General features: G+C 34.4%; 1 protein-coding gene across 2 annotated transcripts in view; it reads left to right on the top strand.

Moving 5' to 3' along the window:
- The window catches only part of LOC136041996 (myosin light chain 1-like), a 37,403-nt gene extending 22,673 nt beyond the window's left edge, over positions 1 to 14,730 (top strand). Inside the window, exons 4-7 of one of the 2 annotated variants that reach the window (XM_065726824.1) lie at positions 3,633 to 3,800; positions 7,083 to 7,169; positions 10,177 to 10,223; positions 14,447 to 14,730. In XM_065726824.1, coding sequence (XP_065582896.1) covers positions 3,633 to 3,800; positions 7,083 to 7,169; positions 10,177 to 10,223 — 302 coding nt within the window. In that variant the 3' untranslated portion in view covers positions 14,447 to 14,730. The remainder of the gene's footprint in view (positions 1 to 3,632; positions 3,801 to 7,082; positions 7,170 to 10,176; positions 10,224 to 14,446) is intronic. The other variant, XM_065726823.1, reaches the window with a different exon arrangement.
- Positions 14,731 to 21,852: the final 7,122 nt, after the last annotated feature.

Genomic DNA, 21,852 nt, shown 5'->3' with positions numbered 1-21,852 from the left:
ATGAAATGGGATTTAATTGCATCTGTCCAGTTCTTGAAGGGTTTGCTGAAAATGGTACCTAAGCACTGCTGACTGCCTTTGCCAGCTGTTCTAGAGGAAAAAAAGGAGACGTAATTGACAAGAAGCGCTGCCCTCAAACGGGACAACCAGCTGAAACGAATCAGCCAATCCAACTGAAACTTCAGCTTTTTTTCGCAAATATTGAAAAAGTTTATCCACTATCAGGATTCCAAGGATTCTTTAGCAGACGAATTTTGGACGCTATGTCGAGTGACAACGATTTGTGGACAAACCGTCTAATATCGTTTGGAACCGAATAAGAATGGGTAATAGAGATCTGTGAAGTGACTGTATTGAGTGGACCGGAATGTGAATCAAGTTTCGCTTCCTCAAGTTTATCCCGAACATCACCAATCACTTCCTTGTTATTTAAGCCCGCAGGGGCAGATGACCCGCCAACGTCACTAATAGAAATTAAATAAAAAACTAGTTTTTTAACTGAAAGTAAGGAGCGACATTAAAACTTAAAACGAACAGAAATTACTCCGTATATGAAATGAATTGTCCCCTCCGCAATCCCTCGCTCTTTACGCTAAAGGTTTTAATTGTTTTAAAAAGTAGAACTGTGGCAAAGAGTCAAACTTTAGCGTACAGAGCGAGGGATTGCGGAGGGGACAACCTATTTCATACACGGAGTAATTTCTTTTCGTTTTAAGTTTTAATGTCGCTCCTTACTTTCAGTTAAAAAATTAGTTTTTTATTTAATTTCTGAACATTTTTGAATTAATGCATGTTTGATTTTGGCGCTCCGCACATAAATTATTACAATGAAACTTGCATATTAATTCTTTTTTTGGCTAAATGGCTTTCTCTTAGTTTTCATCAGACAATTTTGAGAAGTAAGGGGTGGGGAAGGATGCCTAATTGCCCTCCACTTTTTCGGCTACTTAAAAAGACAACTAGAACTTTATAATTTTTAACGAACGTTTTTATTCGTAAAAATATACGTAACTTAAGAATTAACTTACGTAACAAACTTTTATTTTCTTATATTTTTATTATGTATATGAGGGGGTTTGTCCCCTCGTTAATACCTCGCTCTTTACGCTAAATCTTAAGTTTTTCCCAATTCTTTAAGAATGACCCCTGAATCAGAAAGGCCGTAGAATAAATAGTTGAAATTACTAAAAATACTTTAGCATAAAGAGCAAGGTATTTATCTCCTCCTAAATACCTCGCTCTTTATGCTAAAGTATTTTCAGAACCTCTCATATGCGTAATAATCTCTGTTCGTTTCAAGTTTTAATGCTACTCCTTAATTTCAATTGAAAAAACTTTTTCATGTTTATTTTGTCATTGTTTTAAGTAATTCTAGAAAATTCCGCGCCCTTTTCATGAATTTCTCTTCCCCCATGACATATTCCTCCAAGGAAAGATCATCCCAAATAGCCCCCTCCCCTCAACCCCACCCCCAAACCAAAAAAATCCCGCTGAAAACGTCTGTACACTTCCCAATAACCATTACTGTGTGTAAACACTGGTCAAAGTTTGTAACTTGCAGCCCCTCCCCCAGGAACTGTGGGGGAGCAAGTCATCCCCAAAGACATAGTTATTATGGTTCTCATATGCGTAATGCTACTCCTTAATTTCAATTGAAAAAACTTTTTCATGTTTATTTTGTCATTGTTTTAAGTAATTCTAGAAAATTCCGCGCCCTTTTCATGAATTTCTCTTCCCCCATGACATATTCCTCCAAGGAAATATCATCCCAAATAGCCCCCTCCCCTCAACCCCATTCTCAAACCAAAAAAATCCCGCTGAAAACGTCTGTACACTTCCCAATAACCATTACTGTGTGTAAACACTGGTCAAAGTTTGTAACTTGCAGCCCCTCCCCCAGGAACTTTGGGGGAGCAAGTCATCCCCAAAGACATAGTTATTATGGTTTTCGACTATGCAGAACAAAATGGCTATCTCAAAGTTTTGATCCGTTGACTTTGGGAAAAAAATTAGCGTGGGAGGGGACCTAGGTGCCCTCCAATTTTTTGGTCATTTAAAAAGGGCACTAGAGCTTTTCATTCCCGTCAGAATGAGCCTTCTTGCAAAATTCTAGGACCACTTGGTCGATACGATAACCCCTGGAAAAAAAAACACGCACCCGTGATCTGTCTTCTGGGAAAACATACAGAATTCCACATTTTTGTAGATAGGAGCTTGAAATTTTTGCTACAGGGTTCTCTGATACGCTGAATGCGATGGTGTGATTTTCGTTAAGATTCTATGAGGGGGTGTTTCCCCCTATTTTCCAAAATAAGGCAAATTTTCAGGTTCGTAACTTTTGATGACAAAGACTAAATTTGATAAAACTTATAAATTTAAAATCAGCATGAAAATCCGATTCTTTTGATGTATCTTTTAGCATCAAAATTCCGTTTTTTAAAGTTTCGTTTACTATTGAGCCGGGTCGCTCCTTACTACAGCTCGTTACCACGAACTGTTTGATAACCAACCTTTTTGCTTGGGTGCAAAAAAAATGATTTTATATCACATTGCCTGTTCAATTTTCGAATCGTTCTTCACTTAGCAAAGTCGAAAACTTAAATGGCAAATAAACTGTCTTGTAGTCCGTTTATGTTTCCTGTTTCGCAATTACAAGTTCTTCAATGAATGACCACTGACTGCAATAGATTAGTGATTTTCAAGGTTACTGTTTGTAAAAATTTGTTCATATTCATTCTTGATATTTTTGTACGATTCTGACAAAACTTGGAGGAGAGGGGGGGGAGGTTCAGACCAGATAACCCCCTTTTTAGGTCTTGAATAAAATGTACCATCTGTGATCTCAATTCGAATGAAAAAGCAAACATGAAACCTTGTTTAAATAAGCATAAAATAAAATCTATGTAAAGATAAAAAGGAAAAATTCACAACAATATCAACTACTAATAATGGTGAGGCAGAGTTTTAAAAATATTTTTACAATTAATGAGCTTGCCATATTGAACATCAACACAAGCACGTTCCAAACACCATGTGAAAAAGATAATCGTTTCTTTTTGTAGTTTCTTTTGCACCATGGACAGTTTGTAGGAAATATCATAATAATTAAATTTACTTTGTTTTTAATTGGTTTTGGATAATCCCAATTTCATTCTCTTACATTCTCTTTATTGCCAAATTATTTGATATTTTTATTGTCATACTCATTAAAAAACTGCTTACCTGGAAACAATTATTAACGCATCACGTTATTGCTAGCGTGAATAGTTAACGTACAGATTTTTAGCATTTCTTGTAATCTAGATGACCTTTATTAGTAATTGACGTTTTAAAGCTCTTTTCTTTCGACATTCATTTTCCTATTTGTCTCCGATTAATTCCATAGCGACATATCCAATACAGATTTAGAAAGTGAAAGACCATTAGGCCTCAAGGTGGAAGGCTTACAATTATATATATCCATTATGGAACAAATGATTACATAGGATTCTAGAAAGTGCTCATGAGTCTATGTACATTTGTATGGCTATAGAATATTTGATTTGTGTGATCTTATTCGTTTGTTTCTTTTTTTTATATTGTATTTATTTATTTCTGCACTTGAAAACTGACAATAATCTTCTGTATTACAGATGAGAAGAAGCTCAAGGTTGAGGAATTCCTTCCAATTTTCAGCCAAGTTAAGAAAGAAAAAGATCACGGCACTCTAGAAGATTTCATCGAGTGCATGAAACTCTACGATAAATCTGAAAATGGCACCATGATGTTGGCTGAATTGAATCATATTCTTCTTGCCCTAGGTATGCTATTATCATATGCAGAAGCAGCCATCCGTTGGCAAATGTTTGTATTGCCCTCCATTTTACATATACTTTAAAAGTGGAAAATCCCTCTAAATTGCCTCCAGACTAGCCGGAATTTACCCAATAATTCTGAATAACATGGTATACAATTATTAATAAAAAATGTATTTGGCAGCTCTCGATTCGAGCACTCAATATTAAAATTCGGGAGATAGGAATTTACTAGTCAAAACGTATCTTTAAGCACAGCAAAAAATTGCAAGATTATTTTTCTAATGCAAATTTTCCAATGCTGATAAAAACATAACTTAATACCTACCGTTTGAATCTTTACTCGCAGGGGCTCCTTTAGAATAAACTTTAATGAGTAATAGCTCAGTATAATTTACTTGAACAAAGAAAACTAAGATCACTTTCCTTGAAACCAACAGGTTTGTGGGGTAATTAATAATTAACAGGGTAAATTAATTATTTAAATCCTTCAGTGTCTGAATTGAGGTTCATTCGTGATGTTTTGGAATCTTCATTTTTCAACATTTTACTTTAATGTAACGGTAGGATCATCTAATTAAAGTACAGGCTATTAAAAAATCTCTCTATTATCCATGTATAAATATATATATATATATATATATATATATATATATATATATATATATATATATATATTTATACATATACATATATATACATATACATATATATATATATATATATATATATATATATATATATATATATATATATATATATATATATATATATATATATATATATATATATTATATATATATATATATCATTAAGATTGCTACTATAGTTGCTGTTTTGATAAAAAAAATTCTCTAAGGTGGTGGCAACATTAGACTTCATAAGAAAACAACTAGCGGCCTTTTCACACCAAAATTCGATTTATTTTTGTAGTCATCAAATAAACAATGTAAGAATTAGTCTCTATGAAACCGTTTGGCTCAGTTTGGGTAATTTGGTATGTCAAAACTGTCCAGCGGGGTTGTCATATTACATAGTAATTTTGTAGCATTGAATACGACGGGAAGCTGAAGGCGACTGGAGATTATATATAAATTTACCATTAATTCAAAATAGAAAACCAAAGAGTAAATACTAAAACTCAAAACGTTGCTATCGCTAAATGCAACGCACCCTCTATTTAATGAAGTAAACCATGTTGATACAGAAAACGTAATAATAATTTAGCTGATTTCATATTTTGTTTACACCCCTTTATTGTTTTATGGAGTAAACTAGCAAAGGCGCACAAATATACCAAGAACATATATATTATTTTAATGGAACCGTAGATGGCATGGAATTCAGAGCTGTTCAAACAGTTCGTGGTAACGAACTGTAGTAAGGAGTAAGGATTCTGATACCAATAGCTACATTAAAAGAATCGCATTTTAATGCTGATTTTAAATATATAAATTTCATCAAGTTTAGTCTTACCCATCAAAAGTTATGAGCCTGAGAAAATTTGCGTTATTTTAGAAAATAGGGGGAAACACCCCCTAAAAGTTATAGGATTTTAACGAAAATCACACCATCAGATTCAGCGTATCATAGAACCATACTATAGAAGTTTCAAGCTCCTATCTACAAAAATGTGGAATTTTACATTTTTTGCCAGAAGGCAGATCACGGATGCGTGTTTATTTGTTTGTTTGTTTTTTTTTTCCCAGGGGTGATCGTATCGACCCAGTTATCTTAGAATGTTGCGAGAGGGCTCATTCTAACGCAAATGAAAATTTCTAGTGCCCTTTTTAAGTGACCAAAAAATTGGAGGGCACCTAGGCCCCCTCCCACGCTAATTATTTTCCCAAAGTCAACGGATCAAAATTCTGAGGTAGCCATTTTATTCAGCGTAGTTGAAAAACCTTATAACTATGTCTTTGGGGACGACTTACTCCCCCAGAATCCCCGTGGGAGGGGTTACAAGTTCAAAACTTTGACCAGTGCTTACATGTAAAAATGGTTATAGGGAAGTGTACAGGCGTTTTCAGGAGGATTTTTTTGGTTGGAGGCAGGGGTTGAGAAGAGGAGGATATGCTGGGGGAACTTTTCATCGAGGAATTTGTCATGGAGGAAGAAAATTTCCATGAAGGGAGCGCAGGATTTACTAGCATTACTTAAAAAAAAAACAATGATAAAATAAGTATGAAAAAGTTTTTTTTTCAGCTGGAAGTAAGCAGCAGCATTAAAACTTAAAACGAACAGAAATTATTGCCCATATTAGGGGTTCACCTCCTCCTAATACCTCGCTGTTTACGCTAAAGTATATTTATTCTGCGGCTTTTGTGATTCAGGGGTCATTCTTAATGAATTGGGACAAAAATTTAAGCTTTAGTGTAAAGAGCGAGGTACTGACGAGGGAGCGAATCCCCTCATATATGTAATAAAAACATGAGAATACAAAAGTTCTTTACGTAAGCTAATTTATAAGTTACGTATATCTTTTACTTATAAAAAGATTCGTAAAAAATTAAAAGTTCTAGTTGCCTTTTTAATTAACCGAAAATCGGAGGGCAACTAGGCTTCCTCCCCCGCTCTTTTTTCCTTAAAATCATTCGATCAAAATTATGAGAAAACCATTTAGCCAAAAAAAAATAAATATACAAATTTCGTTTTAATTATTCCTCTGCGGAGAGACAAAATGCGGAGGAGTGACATCAAAACTTAAAACGAACAGAAATTACTCCGTATATGAAAGGGGCTTTTCCTTCTCAACGCCCGCTCTTTACGCTAAAGTTTTTTATTGTTTTAAAATGTAGATATAAGAGAAAGAGTCAAACTTTAACGTAAAGAGCATGGCGTTGAGGAGGAAAAGCCCCTTTCATATACGGAGTAATTTCTATTCGTTTTAAGTTTTAATGTCGTTCCTTACTTTCATTTAAAAGAACTTGTTTTTATTTATTTAATCACCTACTTATAATGTATTCTTTAAATTACATTCTATCCTTATTATGCTGCAAGAAATCAATTTCATATAATTTTAAATATTTCTCTACAAGGCTTGGTAAAAAAGATGGATAAGAACGCTCTCTCAAAATTGGTCTTTATTTATCAGATTAAAATGTTTTTAAAATCAACTAATTGCTTATCGACTTCGTTCAAACTCTGTATTCATGAAAAACTTTGTTCCTGCCTTTCGACTTGTTACTTTGCTTTTATCAGGAATGTGCCTTAGTGGAGTCATTACCCGACATATGATATATTGGCTTTGTAACTTTTCAATGGGAGCTTGAATTTATTCCATTTTAGGTGAAAAATTAGAAGACTCACAAGTTGACTCTATCTTCAAGGAATGCATGGATCCTGAAGATGATGAAGGAAATATCCCATACACTCGTAAGTATATCAACTCTATCCCAACTAGGAATTAGACCTTTCTTATTAGTCGAGCAATAAACATATATATATATATATATATATATATATATATATATATATATATATATATATATATATATATATATATATATATATATATATATATATATATATATATATATATATATATATATATATATATATATATATATATATATATATATATATATATATATATATCACAAGTTAAAAAATTTAATTTCCAACTCCCAGCCCCCTTAGCCTGATACTTTTCATTAATCGTTTGCTGATTGAAACTAGAGACGCCTGAATGTTGAAAGCCTTGAGCATAACTAGGGGTTTTCTAAACACAATTTGTTTTGTGACGAAACAGCTCTCAGAGAAAAAGATTCCTGTTTGATAGCTGAGAAGTGAGTTCAGATTCATAATTGCTCCGCATTAAATGCCATGCATAAATGCTAGTTCATCTGACTCAATTACTATAGCTGTCAATTTCTCTTTCGTTTCTTTGCCTCAGTTTGGAAAAAATCTTTTATAAGCTTTATTGTCAATATTTTTAATAGTCAAAATACTTAAAAAATTGATTTAAAAAAAAAATCTGATGTAAGTAAAGAGCGAAGTTGAACCTTAAAACGAACACAAATTACTGCTTCATGATTTACGCAACATGTTTTTCAAAGAATTTTTTAATTAAGCTAACTGGCACCTGATATGACTCTTTACTTGTAAAATTCAGAAAAATTAATGTTTTACTGAAAACTAAGCTTTCTTGAGTTTTTTACAGAGTTAAAATATTATTGTATTTTTTTTTGATTTCATGATGGTAAAAAGACTAAAGACAGAAATATTTTTTAATTTTCTGCAGACCAGTTACGGTTTTTTCTCTTGTTTCTTTTCCTGTTTTGATACGTACATTTTGTGCTTTGAGTAAAGCGCTGGATACATTATATAATTAGCCACTTTGCTTAAACCAATTTTTAAAATTATGTTGCATAAGCCGTGAAGCAGCAATTTTTGTTTGTTTTAAGTTTCCTCTTTACTTTAATCACAAAATTTTTTTTTTTTAATTCGTTCTTGATAAGGACTTGTTCTTAATCAAAGTGCTTTAGGTGAAATAGTGAAAATATGTCAATTATGACCAATCGAGTTAAGGTTATATATTTTTACTGTCTAAGCTGTATTTTCTAGAAATAAAAAAAAATCCACCTAAGTTATTAAATATGTAAACAAATTCTCTGTTTTGGTATATTTGCTTTCTCAATTGAAGCTTATGTTCTTTAAAAATTCGAGCCGAAAGTGTTGCCGTTAATTTAAGCCGGGAGCATTTAGACGCATAATTTTTAAAACTAGATCGGTCATTTATGCGACAGAAAAATCTATAATCAATAAATCATAAAAATCAGGTCAATGGTAAGTACAAAGGGCGTAGAAAACAAACAAGACGAAAACCGAAGTTTTTATTTCTGAAAAAATAGCCAACACCATCAAGCATTAACCAACAAAATCAAACAATTAGCTAACTATTGCGAACACATTGATGACCGAGGATGATGAAAATTTGATTTAAAACGGGATAGAGATTTATTGATACTAATATTTGGTTCTGCAAGCTTATACAGATGGATAATTTTACGGTTTCTTGTCCAATGAGGCAAATGTAAAAGATAATAAGGAAATCTGAAAAAGATTGATCATAGGTGCTTTTTATATGCAACTGTAAAAAACTTCCAGAAAAAAAACAAAGTAAAGCAAATTTGGAAGGGCTGTGGCGTTGTAGATGGAAGCTAAAACGTAAAGGTTAAAGCGTAGTTTGATTTTTAAGAATCCACTGTATCAGCAAAAGACGTGTGTGGCCGATAGATGCGCCAATTGGAAGGCCCAAATATGTAATATGGTCTGGAGGCTTTATAAAATAACCGTGCATATTTAGGAGAGAAGTAGAGGGATATCGCCAACTGAAAAAGACAACTTCGGTTTTCTCAGGATTAAGGGACAGTCCGATTTTTGGATATTCATCTTCGAGGATTTTGACGTTCTGCTCATCGCGCTGGATCATACGGCAAGAATTCAAGATTTCATCAGCATAACAAATAAGAGACACATCGTTTCCCCCAAGAATGCAAAAAGGAAGACATTTTACCTTAGCGTCCAAGACACTATTATTATTATTATTAATACACTATTATTAAACTGGCCAATACTCTATAATCTACCCTAGCCCCAACTATTTTCAAAATAATGATAAATAATAATTTAAAAAGTCAGTTGCAAAACAAGAGAATCTGCCTACTCTCAGGAAATTTCAGGTTTGATCCAAATAAACTTAGAATCATAAGTAAAGTGGAATTGTTAATAGACTAAAATCAAACTTGTTTTTAGTTAATCTAATTCTAATGCATAAGGCTGTACGGTCAGTAACACTGGTTATTTCAGTTCTCACAAAACACGCATTACAGTGCTATTTTTCGCCACTTTTCCTGTACTGTTTGAATAATATTTTTTATTTCTTCTTGGATTCTACTCTTCACTATTAATTTGGAATCTCTTACCCTTTTTAGGGTTTTACGTAGGTATTATAACTTTCTTTTCCCCACCTTATTCAGCTTCGGAGACAGATTTAAGACTAGTTTTAGCAATATTTATTCTGTGATTCAGTATACATCATGGCTATTTCAGATCACTGTGCAATATCTTGTAGGATGCAATTCCTCTTCCAAAGGGACATCCATTGATGCATCTTAGACCATCATAACGTCATGCTAATCCGTTTTCATAGACGGGCTTATGACTGATCACTGTGGGAGGGGATGATTTTTATTTGTCGGAAATTTAATTCAATGTTAGGTAAAAAGAATGAATATAGAACTTTAAGGAATTTAAGGAAGAATTTTCTGATCCTGGCTATTTCTATTACTCTCTTTCTACCCATAGTATTTTCTTACCCTTTTATGTCACACAGTACTGTTTTGATACCCTTTTAACCTTGAAATTTTGTTTCGCTCAGCCTTCTTGAAGAGGCTGCTAGCAGGACCATATCCTGATGCCCAATAAGTAAGTTCTATGGCTAGCATGGATTTTAACTTTGGCTTTTTGCTTTCAAACTAGAGGCAGTGTTGTCGCTAAGGAATAATCCATATTGACTTTTGATAGGTCTTAAAGCAAGCACAAAGCTTAAAAATGCTATGCAAGGGTTGAGACTAAGGATGTATTTATGTTGTTATTTCTTACAACAGAAACTGCTACTAAATATGCTAAGAGTTCGTCGATTTTCCATGAAGAATCACAACTCACCTGTTAGCATACTGTTATTTATAAAAGATAGAAATTTCAACGAAGATCGTAGTTTCAGGTCACCTTGATTTTGCTTCCTCAAAATGAAGTTAATTGCAATTGAAAGATTAAAATTTACTTTTGGCTCTGAATTTAAAGTGTTTTTGTTAAGCCTGTTTGGACGAACTCTGTTTTAAAGCCTCGGATTTTAGTTCTTAGAACTTCTTATTTAGTAACTACTCCCTTCAAAGCCTAGAATATATGAAATCTAAGTTTTAATTATGCAGGAAATTGCATTTAATGTGTTCTTATTCATGAACACAATGTTATAACCTCAATAATGGTTAAAAAATACCTAAGACCATTAACCCCCCCCCCCTTTAAGTATAACACCTACTGTGTTTACTTTATTTGGAACCAAATTCCCAAATCATTGAATTCTACAAATTGCCTATTGCAGTTTATTAAATTTTTCCCCACCCTGAATTTAGCCATAAAAAAAACAATCCCTGCCCAGCAAGTGGCTGCCCCTCATAAGCATCGTTTAGTTAACAAGGTCAACGTTTGACGTAAATTTTGTAAGTAGATGAAGGCAGACCACGCAAGCAAGAGTAAGGATACCTCTAACCTCTCCCCGATTTTGCTATTTTTGAAGTATTCTCATCTTTTGCTCTACTTTTCATACAATTAGCTTATTTTTAAAAAATCATTGTCGTTAAACCTGCAAAATTTCGTTCTTTAAAAAAAAAATCTTTCGCCCTTACGTCAAAAATGCTTATATTAAAAAAAAAAACAAATAACGGAAATTATGACCAGTACTTTCGGATCGGTAAATTCTCAGTATCGGTTCAGACTCCGAGAGTCGGATTATTGACTTCACCTCTGATTAATGGGTTTGTAAGACAACTATTTCGAATTCACTAAGTTGTGAAAGTAAAACGTCGCATCTTACTCCAACCCCTAAATTGTAGGTGCCGCACCAAGATTTGAAATTTTAACGATATATTATAACACTACATATATATATATATATATATATATATATATATATATATATATATATATATATATATATATATATATATATATACATATTTTTTTCTTCAGTTGTTTTTTCCCACTCAAGTGTCTGACGGCCAACCCTGTTGAAATGTTTACGGGAGCTAAAGAGAGAAGAACAATTTACCATTAATACTTCAAGAGCAGTAATATTTCAGAGGAAAAATCTAGAACCCTTCTGATTCCATTAATTACTTTAAGCTTTAATCTTACTTAGAAGGGAAGAATAACTAAACCTGAAAAAGAAAACTTTCGGAAGTATTTTGTTGTGTCTCAAGACGTTTCAAACAATTAATTTGGGTCTTTCTTAAATCGTATATTTGAAGGTTAACATTGGCAATGATCATTTTTTTTTTACCTTTTTAAGTTTCTGACATTCAGAAAGTATTTTTTTTTACTAATGAATGGCTTTGCCTTTCTGATTTTGTTGTTTTTGACATGGTTTGACCAGTTTTTTAGTTGTTGTGCTATTTTTTTTTATGCTTTTATGACTCTGAAATACGAATTCAATCCTTCAGGGCTAGTGATAGTCATTTTATATGAAATTAAATATCTTAGCTTATCTCTATTTAATTTTTTGTTTGAGCACAATGTCCAACAGTCTAATTTCAGAAACACTTTTTCTTATAAACTATTTTTCATTCAAATCCAAAAATAATCCCCCCTCCTCCCCAGGGAAGACATTCTGAAGATCTAGTTTAAAATTTTCCAGATAGTGTCACAAGTCTTTATGTTTGTTTTTCTGGCAAATTTCAAATTTCATGGGATCTGAGCTTTCTTGTTAACTATTTATTTTTAATGATGTTTTTCATATAAAGTCTAATATCTGCTACCAAGATTGAATAATGTAGGAAATTTTGGCGAGGATCAGAAGTAATATTTAACAAAAACAGCCCAAATCCAACTTGTATTCCGACGAGAATTCCAATCTTATATTTGCCTAAGAATAAAAGAACAAACAAAATTGAAACTGAAAAAATTGTTTTTTATAGTCCATAATCGCAATCTAAAAGAAGTAGAAACACAAATCTCTACTTCAGAAATCCGAATATAGTTTTTATTTTTTATTTTTGAAAAATTTGCATTTCAACCACTTGTTTATTGCAGATGCTTAAATACTGCCTATGGAAGTTAAGTTAAAGTGGAAAATCGACCTGTTTCCACTATAATATTCTACTAAAAAAAAAGCTTTTGCTTTTTTCTAGGTATATTAGCAAATATGATTCCTAATTTTTATTTTCTTTATCTGACACTTTGCTATTTCTTTTTTGCTGTCATTATTAAATTTAAATGCTTCTGCTACTACTATGTAACTATTTTACAGCGTCATTGTGGTGTTAATTAGTTTTTTTGTGTATTTTTTTTAGCTAAAGCGATTTTAGATTAATACTAAATATTACTATTTAAAACCACTATATTATGCTGCTTATGCGCATTTAAAAGATAATTTTGCGTTCACTTAACGAATGGTGTTTGCGATTGAAAAGGGCGCAGTTAAAATTTCGTTCTTGGAGATTTTAACGCTTGTCGTCATCTCACAGTTATTACATAGCTATGTTGTGATGTAAATTACACCATGTATTTTATTTACTTGTTTTGCTAGATTAATTTTCCTAATGCGAATTACTAATATTTAAAACTACTAAAATACACTGCCTAGATGCATCTAAAAGTGTTCTTGGGCTCACTGTTAGAGATAGCCAATACAAATTAAAAAGGTGAGTTAAAATTTCGTCATTGGAAGTTTTAACGCTTATGCTGTTGCATTCTTACAACTATTACTGCAATGTTATGATGTCATTTCCGACATGCACTTTTAGGCTATGTAATTGCTAAATTATTCTGCTTTTATGCATTTTAAAATAGTACTGTATCTACTTTGAGCAATGGCTAAAAAGATGAGTAGTAACATGGTTTTCTGAAAGCTTTCGGAGCAATAGTCAAATAATTCATCAATAGTGCTGCACGTACGTTAAGAACAGGATCTGTACTCCTACTAACCAGACATATTCATTATTAGGGATTTGCCTAATATTTCGTGTGTAATAGTATTTTGGCTTGGCTCTAAAGGAAATATAGGGCTGAGCTACTGGCTAGTAAGAAAGAAATATGTTTATGTGTAGTCAGAGTATGCAAGAAATTGCTTTAAAAATAATTCATTTAGAAGCCAGATTGATAAAATCTTAAAAAAGGAAGGAGTATGGGGATCAAGCTAATGGAACAATTAATATATCTTATTTTACGTGTGGTATAACTAACACAATAAAAATATGGGCTGATCAATCCTTTGTAAAGCAACGAAGAAATATAAGCAAAACTCGGATTCGAACTACGTGATTTATTTACGGCATATGAAGTCATTCATTCGCAAAAGCCGAAGGTCCGAGCTTCTTATGATCTTGTCATGGATTAATTACAATTCTTGACTCCAAAGGTTCTTTTATAGCCCTGCAGTAGCTGGGATCAGAGTCGGGTATCTAAAGGTCATATCTCCATAATTGTAGATTTTCAGAAGAGCAAAAAGAAACCTCACAGCCTTTTTATTTCCAATCCGATAACCGTAAAACAAAAAAGGATTGACATGTCTTGACTTTAGCTATCAATCAGTTTTGTTTTACGGTTATCGGAGGGGAAATCCAAAAGTTATAAGATTTTCTTTACTCATCTAAAAATTTAAAATTATTGACATACGACATTTTAGTACCCGACTGACGATATATAGTACCAAACCGTGTTGTATATCAGTGCTTATAATGGGACTAAGAATCTTGCAATAAAAAAGTACAAACAAATATATGTTTCTGGAACTATTTTTCTACAGATTAATTCCGACGGAGGAAGCTTTTTTCTAGGCAGCCATTAGGTAGTCTGTGTGAACTAATTGCTTCTCTTAACCTATGGACTGTAATATACTCAATATTTTTAACCTATTCTTTTTTTAACAGCTTTCTTGCAAAAACTCATTGCTGGACCTTACCCTGAAGAGGCTTAGATAGATGGAACTGCTTTACCAGTGATGAAGTGATTGCGGGTATACTTCATTGGCCGTCATTTTGAGTGAATGTGTGAGTGTATGGGAAATGAAAGTGTTATGATTATTAAAAGAACGTGAGGATCCTTAAGTGTTATATGTTTTGGGAATAAAACCTTGGGCTGGGTGTTTATTTGTGTTTTTTGTGTTTGGTATGCCGAGATCAGACGATTAAAAATAAAATAAATTAGTATCTTTCTTTGTCTTAGCTGTCTTGCTAGTCACAGATTCTTGACTTAATATAAAAGCATATACAGCTCAGAAACACTGGGGTAGAGAATCTAAATTTTTTCGAGAGATTGTTTTTAGTCAAGAAAGGGGATTTTAGTTGAAACCATCCCGATAAGGGTGCATCCGAAATATTTTTGGATGGTTACAAAAAAAAACTTAAGAAAAAACACAAATCCTTTTTATATATTTTTGTTACATTTTTACGAGTTAGACAAAAATTCAGGGTGGGTGGTGTTCAAAACCTGTAGCTCTCTTCCCCTTGGATACAACCTTGAATGGCGAATATTTAATATTTTCACGTTTTCCCCCCTAAATTGTCTTACATGAGAGTTCTAACATGATCAACAGGAAAACCCTTATATAACCATATCATTCTTCAAGTAGAGACAGTACGTAGAAACTGTGTTTGGAGTTAGAAGAAAAAAGAAAAAGGCTTCAGATCCCACTCCCTCCAGAGATTCCATACCATAGAAGAAAGGCAGTATTTCACAAGATTGTGAAAAGCATATGAGACTGTTCTGGGAAAAACAACACTTATTTTTTCCAATATCCATCCCCACACATTTTTTTTCGCACATCCCCCCATTTCCTTTGAAAGAAATTTTCTTCTTCCCCATTAGTATATAATAATGACACGTTTGACTGTACAAGGGCACATACAGTAACCTAATGTCAGCAGAAACTCCGATTTGACGAGTACTAGGTTGGCTAACTTCAGATGTAAAGATAAGCATAATTTTTGAGCCAGGATAGGGCCCGTTTATATTATTTTTGTGTTCAGATAATATAACACATTTTTCGCCAGTATATAAGTGCTATAATCTATATTATATAAAATATTATATATTTTTATGCCAAAAAACTTGCTGCTGATAGAGAAAGTCAGAAAAGAAAGCGTGCCGAGGAATCAAAAGAATAGCAAGGAAACAGGCTTGAGGCTGATAGAGAAAGAAAGAACAGAAAGCGTGCCGAGGAATCAAAAGAACAGGAAGGAAACAGGCTTGAGGCTGATAGAGAAAGAAAGAACAGAAAGCATACCGAGAAACTACCAGAGCAACGCGAAACCAGACTTGCTGCTAAAAGAGAAAGTGAAAAAAGAAGGCGTGCCGAGGAATCACAAGAACAGCAAGAAATCAGGCTTGCTGCTGATAGAGAAAGTAAGAAAAGAACGCGTGCCGAGGAATCACAAGAACAGCAAGAAATCAGGCTTGCTGCTGATAGAGAAAGTAAGAAAAGAAAGCGTGCCGAGGAATCAGAGCAACCTGAAAGTTATCACCTGGCATTCAGGTACAGCCCAGTCGATGATTATAGCTTGAGTAGATGCGTTCAAATCGGGACAATGTCTAAAATTTGTCCCTATTGCAAGGCCTTGAAATTCAATGGTGAAACAATGGGAATGTGTTGCGCCTAAGGAAAAGTTAAACTTTCTCTATTGGCTGCACCACCAGAGCCATTGAACACTTTCCTTACTGGAACTACGTCAGAATCTAAGCGTTTTTTGTCAAAAATCAGAAAATACAACTCATGTTTCCAAATGACGTCGTTTGGAGCCCAAATCGAAAATCCAGATCAATTTATGTCTACTTTCAAAGTAAAAGGGCAAATTTATCATAGAGCAGGGTCCCTACTACCATTCTCAGGCGAGAATCATAAATTTTTACAATTGTACTCCATCAGTGATAGAAATTCTGAATTGAATGCACGTTGCAAAATTTCCCCCAACGTTGAAAGGACAATCGTTTCCCAATTGCAACATATTTACCACGAAAATGATAATTTAGTGCGTCTGTTCAAAACAGCCATCGATTTGATGCCTACTGATACGCATAAAATTGTTATTTCCGCTGACAAAACGCCTCCTGGCCAACATGTGCGTAGATACAATGCTCCAACTATCTACGAAGTGGCAATCGTTATGGTCGGTGATCAGTTTTTACCTCGAGATATTATTCTTCATAAGCGAAACGCTCAGTTGTTAAGAATTGCTGAAACTCATCGATGCTACGATGCCCTACAATATCCTATCATTTTTTGGGATGGAGCCGACGGCTATCACTTTAATATTAAATTGATGAATCCAGCCACTAACAAAGAAATGAATAAGAAATGCAGTGCAATGTATTATTATTCCTATAGACTAATGATTCGGCAGGATGAAGAAAATTATATTTTAAAATGCCGTGAATTGTTTCACCAATTTGTCGTTGATATGTATGCTAAAATTGAATCAGAACGTTTGCTATATATCCGCCTGAATCAGACCAAGCTCCGCTCTGAACAATACATTCATTTGCGAGATGCAGTTATAAATGACGGTAATATCACAAACGTTGGAAGATTAACAATTTTACCTTCGTCATATGCTGGCAGTCCCCGTCATATGCATGAATATGCTCAAGATGCTATTGCGTATGTTCGTCTCTATGGTCGTCCAGATTTATTTATTACATTTACATGTAATCAATCTTGGGACGAGAAACTGCAGCTTTTACTTCAAGGACAATTGGCGGTTCATAGGCATGACATTACGGCCCGTTTCTTCCGGCAAAAGTTGAAATCACTGATAAACTACATAGTAAAACTTGAAGTGTTTGGGTCAGTGCGATGCTGGATGTACTCAGTGGAATGGCAAAAACGAGGTTTGCCGCACGCACATATACTAATCTGGCTACATAAAAAAATTACTTCGAACGAAATTGATGATGTGATTTCCGCTGAAATACCTGATAAAAATGTCGATAAGGGGTTACATGATATTATTGTAAAAAATATGATACATGGACCTTGCGGTGCACTGAACGAAAATTCACCATGCATGGCCAAAGGAAGGTGCACAAAGCAATATCCTCGACTTTTAGTATCAAACACAATTACTGGCAATGATGGTTAACCACAATATAGAAGAAGATCTACTGAAGATGGCGGTAAAACAGCAATAATAAAGAAGCGTAACGGTACCACCATCGAAGTAGATAACCAGTGCGTTGTTCCATATTCCCCATTATTATCAAAAACATTAAATGCACACATAAACGTTGAATACTGTAACTCCGTAAAGGCAATCAAATACATATGTAAATACGTCAACAAAGGCAGTGACATGGCAGTTTTTGGCTTGCAGTCCGAAATCAAAGATTTTGATGAAATCGTACAATATCAGGCTGGAAGATACATAAGCAGTAATAAAGCTGTTTGGCGAATTCTTTCATTTCCGATACATGAACGTAGTCCAGCTGTTGTTCACTTAGCGGTACATTTACAGAATGGTCAACGTGTTTATTTCACGGAAACCAACGTGCAACAAACAGCCCTGAATCCACCGGATACAACATTAACAGCTTTTTTTTCGCTTAGCAAAAATGATTCTTTTGCAAAAAAAACTGCTGTATACTGAAGTGCCTTCGTATTACACGTGGAATACTAAAAATAAAGTATTTGAACGTAGAAAACAGGGTAAGTCAGTCGACGGCCAACCTACCATCTTCAAAGATGCCACGATAGGAAGACTCTACACCGTTCACCCCAATCAACATGAATGCTTCTTTCTACGCCTGCTTTTGGTGAATGTACCCGGTCTGACATCCTTTGAGTATTTGAGAACTGTAAACGGTACTATACATGACACTTACAGTAGTGCATGTCAAGCTCTGAATTTATTGGTGAATGACCAACACTGGGATAACTGCATCAATGACGCGTGCGAAACGTCAACCCCAAGTCAAATTCGTGCATTGTTTGGCATCATTTTAACAACTTGCTCTCCATCAGCTCCTACAGAGTTATGGGAAAAATATAAGTCAAAAATGTCCGAAGATATACTCCATCGAAAACACTTAGAGACGTCAGATATGACTTTTGATTTTACATCAGAAATTTATAACTACACTTTAGTTATTATAGAAGACTAGCTGTTGGGGTGGTGCTTCGCGCCACCCCAACACCTAGTGGGTGGGGCGCTTCGCCCCCCCAAGCCCCCCCGCGCGCGTAAGTCGTTACGCGCCATATTAGTTTTTTTGTAGTTTTTACCTTTTTTAGTTTTTTTCTTCTTTTGTATTAATGCTAAACCCAAGGTTCAAACCTGAAGCCTCTCGGACCTAGAACCTGAAACATAACGCTTTACCAACTCAGCTACTTCGGCTTGAATACATTCGTTTTGAGCACCTTCCTCGGGTGTTGCCATTGTAGGTTCTTCAGTCATTTTACAATTAGAAATTTCTCTTTCAACGGTCTTCTTACAATTAAAAATTTGTCTTTGAACGATATTCTTAAATACCTGTGTCCTGGTCGTCATTTATATTCCCTGTGTCCCGGTCGTCATTTGTGTCCCGGTATCCCAGTCTGTAATTTCTCTTTGAGTGTCCCGGTCGTTATTTATATTCCCTCTGACCCGGTCGTCATTTGTGTCCCGGTCTGTAATTTCTCTTTGAGTGTTTTTTCTTTTTAGTATTTTTTAGTTTTTTACATTTTTTCTTTTTTCAGTTTTCTTTTTCTTCTTTATTTTCCAGCTTCACTATGAAATACATATCGCCGAACCTTTGTTTTTTTTAACTAAAATCTTGTAGGCATTGATGACCTTATCCAAGTCAAAATCCCAAACCCAATCATCATCGCTATCATTTTCAGTTTTGATATGTTTTGACTCTCGCTGTCCAGGTGGATCTTCATCTAACTGCGCGGTTTTGCGTTCTTTAGCCTCAAGCCTGTTTCCTTGCTGTTCTTTTGATTCCTCGGCACGCTTTCTTTTCTGACTTTCTCTATCAGCAGCAAGTTTTTTGGCATAGATTCTTTGAGCATCTTCATCGGCTTTTGCCATTGTAAGTTCATCAGTCATTTTAAACTTAAACATTAATAGATTTCTACGTGAACATATATGTCTTAAATATCTTTAATGACGTCACCGTCATAGCAAAAATGACGACAACTAACTTCATGACGTCAGTCGACACAGAAACATTTTTTTGTAGTTTTTACCTTTTTTAGTTTTTTTCTTCTTTTGTATTAATGCTAAAGCCAAGGTTCAAACCTGGAGCCTCTCGGACCTAGAACCTGAAACATAACGCTTTACCAACTCAGCTACTTCAGCTTGAATACATTCGTTTTGAGCAGCTTCCTCGGGTGTTGCCATTGTAGGTTCTTCAGTCATTTTACAATTATAAATTTCTCTTTCAACGGTCTTCTTACAATTAAAAATTTGTCTTTAAACGATATTCTTAAATACCTGTGTCCTGGTCGTCATTTATATTCCCTGTGTCCCGGTCGTCATTTGTGTCCCGGTATCCCAGTCTGTAATTTCTCTTTGAGTGTCCCGTTCGTTATTTATATTCCCTCTGTCCCGGTCGTCATTTGTGTCCCGGTCTGTAATTTCTCTTTGAGTGTTTTTTCTTTTTAGTATTTTTTAGTTTTTTACATTTTTTCTTTTTTCAGTTTTCTTTTTCTTCTTTATTTTTCAGCTTCACTATGAAATACATATCGCCGAACCTTTGTTTTTTTAACTAAAATCTGGTAGGCATTGATGACCTTATCCAAGTCAAAATCCCAAACCCAATCATCATCGCTATCATTTTCAGTTTTGATATGTTGTGACTCTCGCTGTCCAGGTGGACCTTCATCTAACTGCGCGGTTTTGCGTTCTTTAGCCTCAAGCCTGTTTCCTTGCTGTTCTTTTGATTCCTCGGTACGCTTTCTTTTCTGACTTTCTCTATCAGCAGCAAGTTTTTTGGCATAGACATTTTGAGCATCTTCATCGGCTTTTGCCATTGTAAGTTCATCAGTCATTTTAAACTTAAACATTAATAGATTTCTACGTGAACATATATGTCTTAAATATCTTTAATGACGTCACCGTCATAGCAAAAATGACGACAACTAACTTCATGACGTCAGTCGACACAGAAACATGACCTCACCTGACAAACAGACACACAGACAGACAACTTATTTTTATATATATAGATTTGTGCGTACGTATGGCAAACAAACCTCTTCAGGATTTGGGAATGCCTTCACCTAACCGTATCGCTGCTGTTTCGACATGTGTAGAATTGGATCGTGAACAAAGTTACAGTACGAGTGATCTATTGTCGTATGTACAAAATAACATTTCCAAGTTAACGTCGGAACAAAAAGATATTTATGATACGATAATGCATTGTGTCGATAACAACGTTGGAGAAATTTTCTTTTTGGATGCGCCAGGAGGTACTGGTAAAACGTTTGTGATAAAAATGATTCTGGCATCAATTCGATCAAAAAATGATATAGCGTTGGCAATTGCGTCGTCCGGAATAGCCGCAACATTGCTGCCTGGTGGAAGAACTGCTCATTCCGCTTTGAAATTGCCTCTGAATTTGCATTCTACAGAAACTCCCGCGTGCAATATTTCCAAATCATCTGTGATGGGTAAAGTATTGCAGCAATGCAAACTTATTATTTGGGATGAGTGTACAATGGCACACAAAAAATCGCTCGAGGCTCTGGATCAATGCTTGAAAGATTTGAGAGGGAAGTCGAACCCCTTTGGCAGCACATTAAAATTGCTTGCGGGAGATTTCAGGCAAACATTACCTATAATACCTAGATCAACTCCTGCAGACGAAATGAATGCTTGCCTGAAAAATTCTAATTTATGGGCACACGTTAAAATATTAAAATTAACTACAAATATGCGTGTCCGATTACAAAACGATGACTGGTGAAACATTTTCAGATCAATTGCTGGCAATTGGAAACGGAAAGCTCCCAGTAGACTCAATTTCAGGACGTATACAACTACCTGCTGATTTCTGTAATTTACTGACGTCCAAAAATGAATTGATTGAAAAAGTATTTCCGAATATTCTAAAAAATTATAAAAATAATAAATGGCTAAGTGAAAGAGCGATTCTCGCACCCAAAGATATAGACGTCCACGAAATCAACAATATTGTTTTGACCAAGATTCAAGACCAGGCTGTCCTTTACAAGTCAGTCGACACAGTTTTGGAACCAAATGAAGCGGTTAATTATCCATCTGAATTTTTAAATTCCATAGATCTTTCAGGGTTTCCACCACACGTGCTACAACTAAAAATAGGCGTACCAATAATACTT

Source organism: Artemia franciscana, unplaced genomic scaffold (assembly GCF_032884065.1).
Source record: "Artemia franciscana unplaced genomic scaffold, ASM3288406v1 PGA_scaffold_55, whole genome shotgun sequence".
NCBI lineage: Eukaryota > Metazoa > Arthropoda > Branchiopoda > Anostraca > Artemiidae > Artemia > Artemia franciscana.
This window is presented reverse-complemented; position numbering and strand designations above follow the sequence as displayed.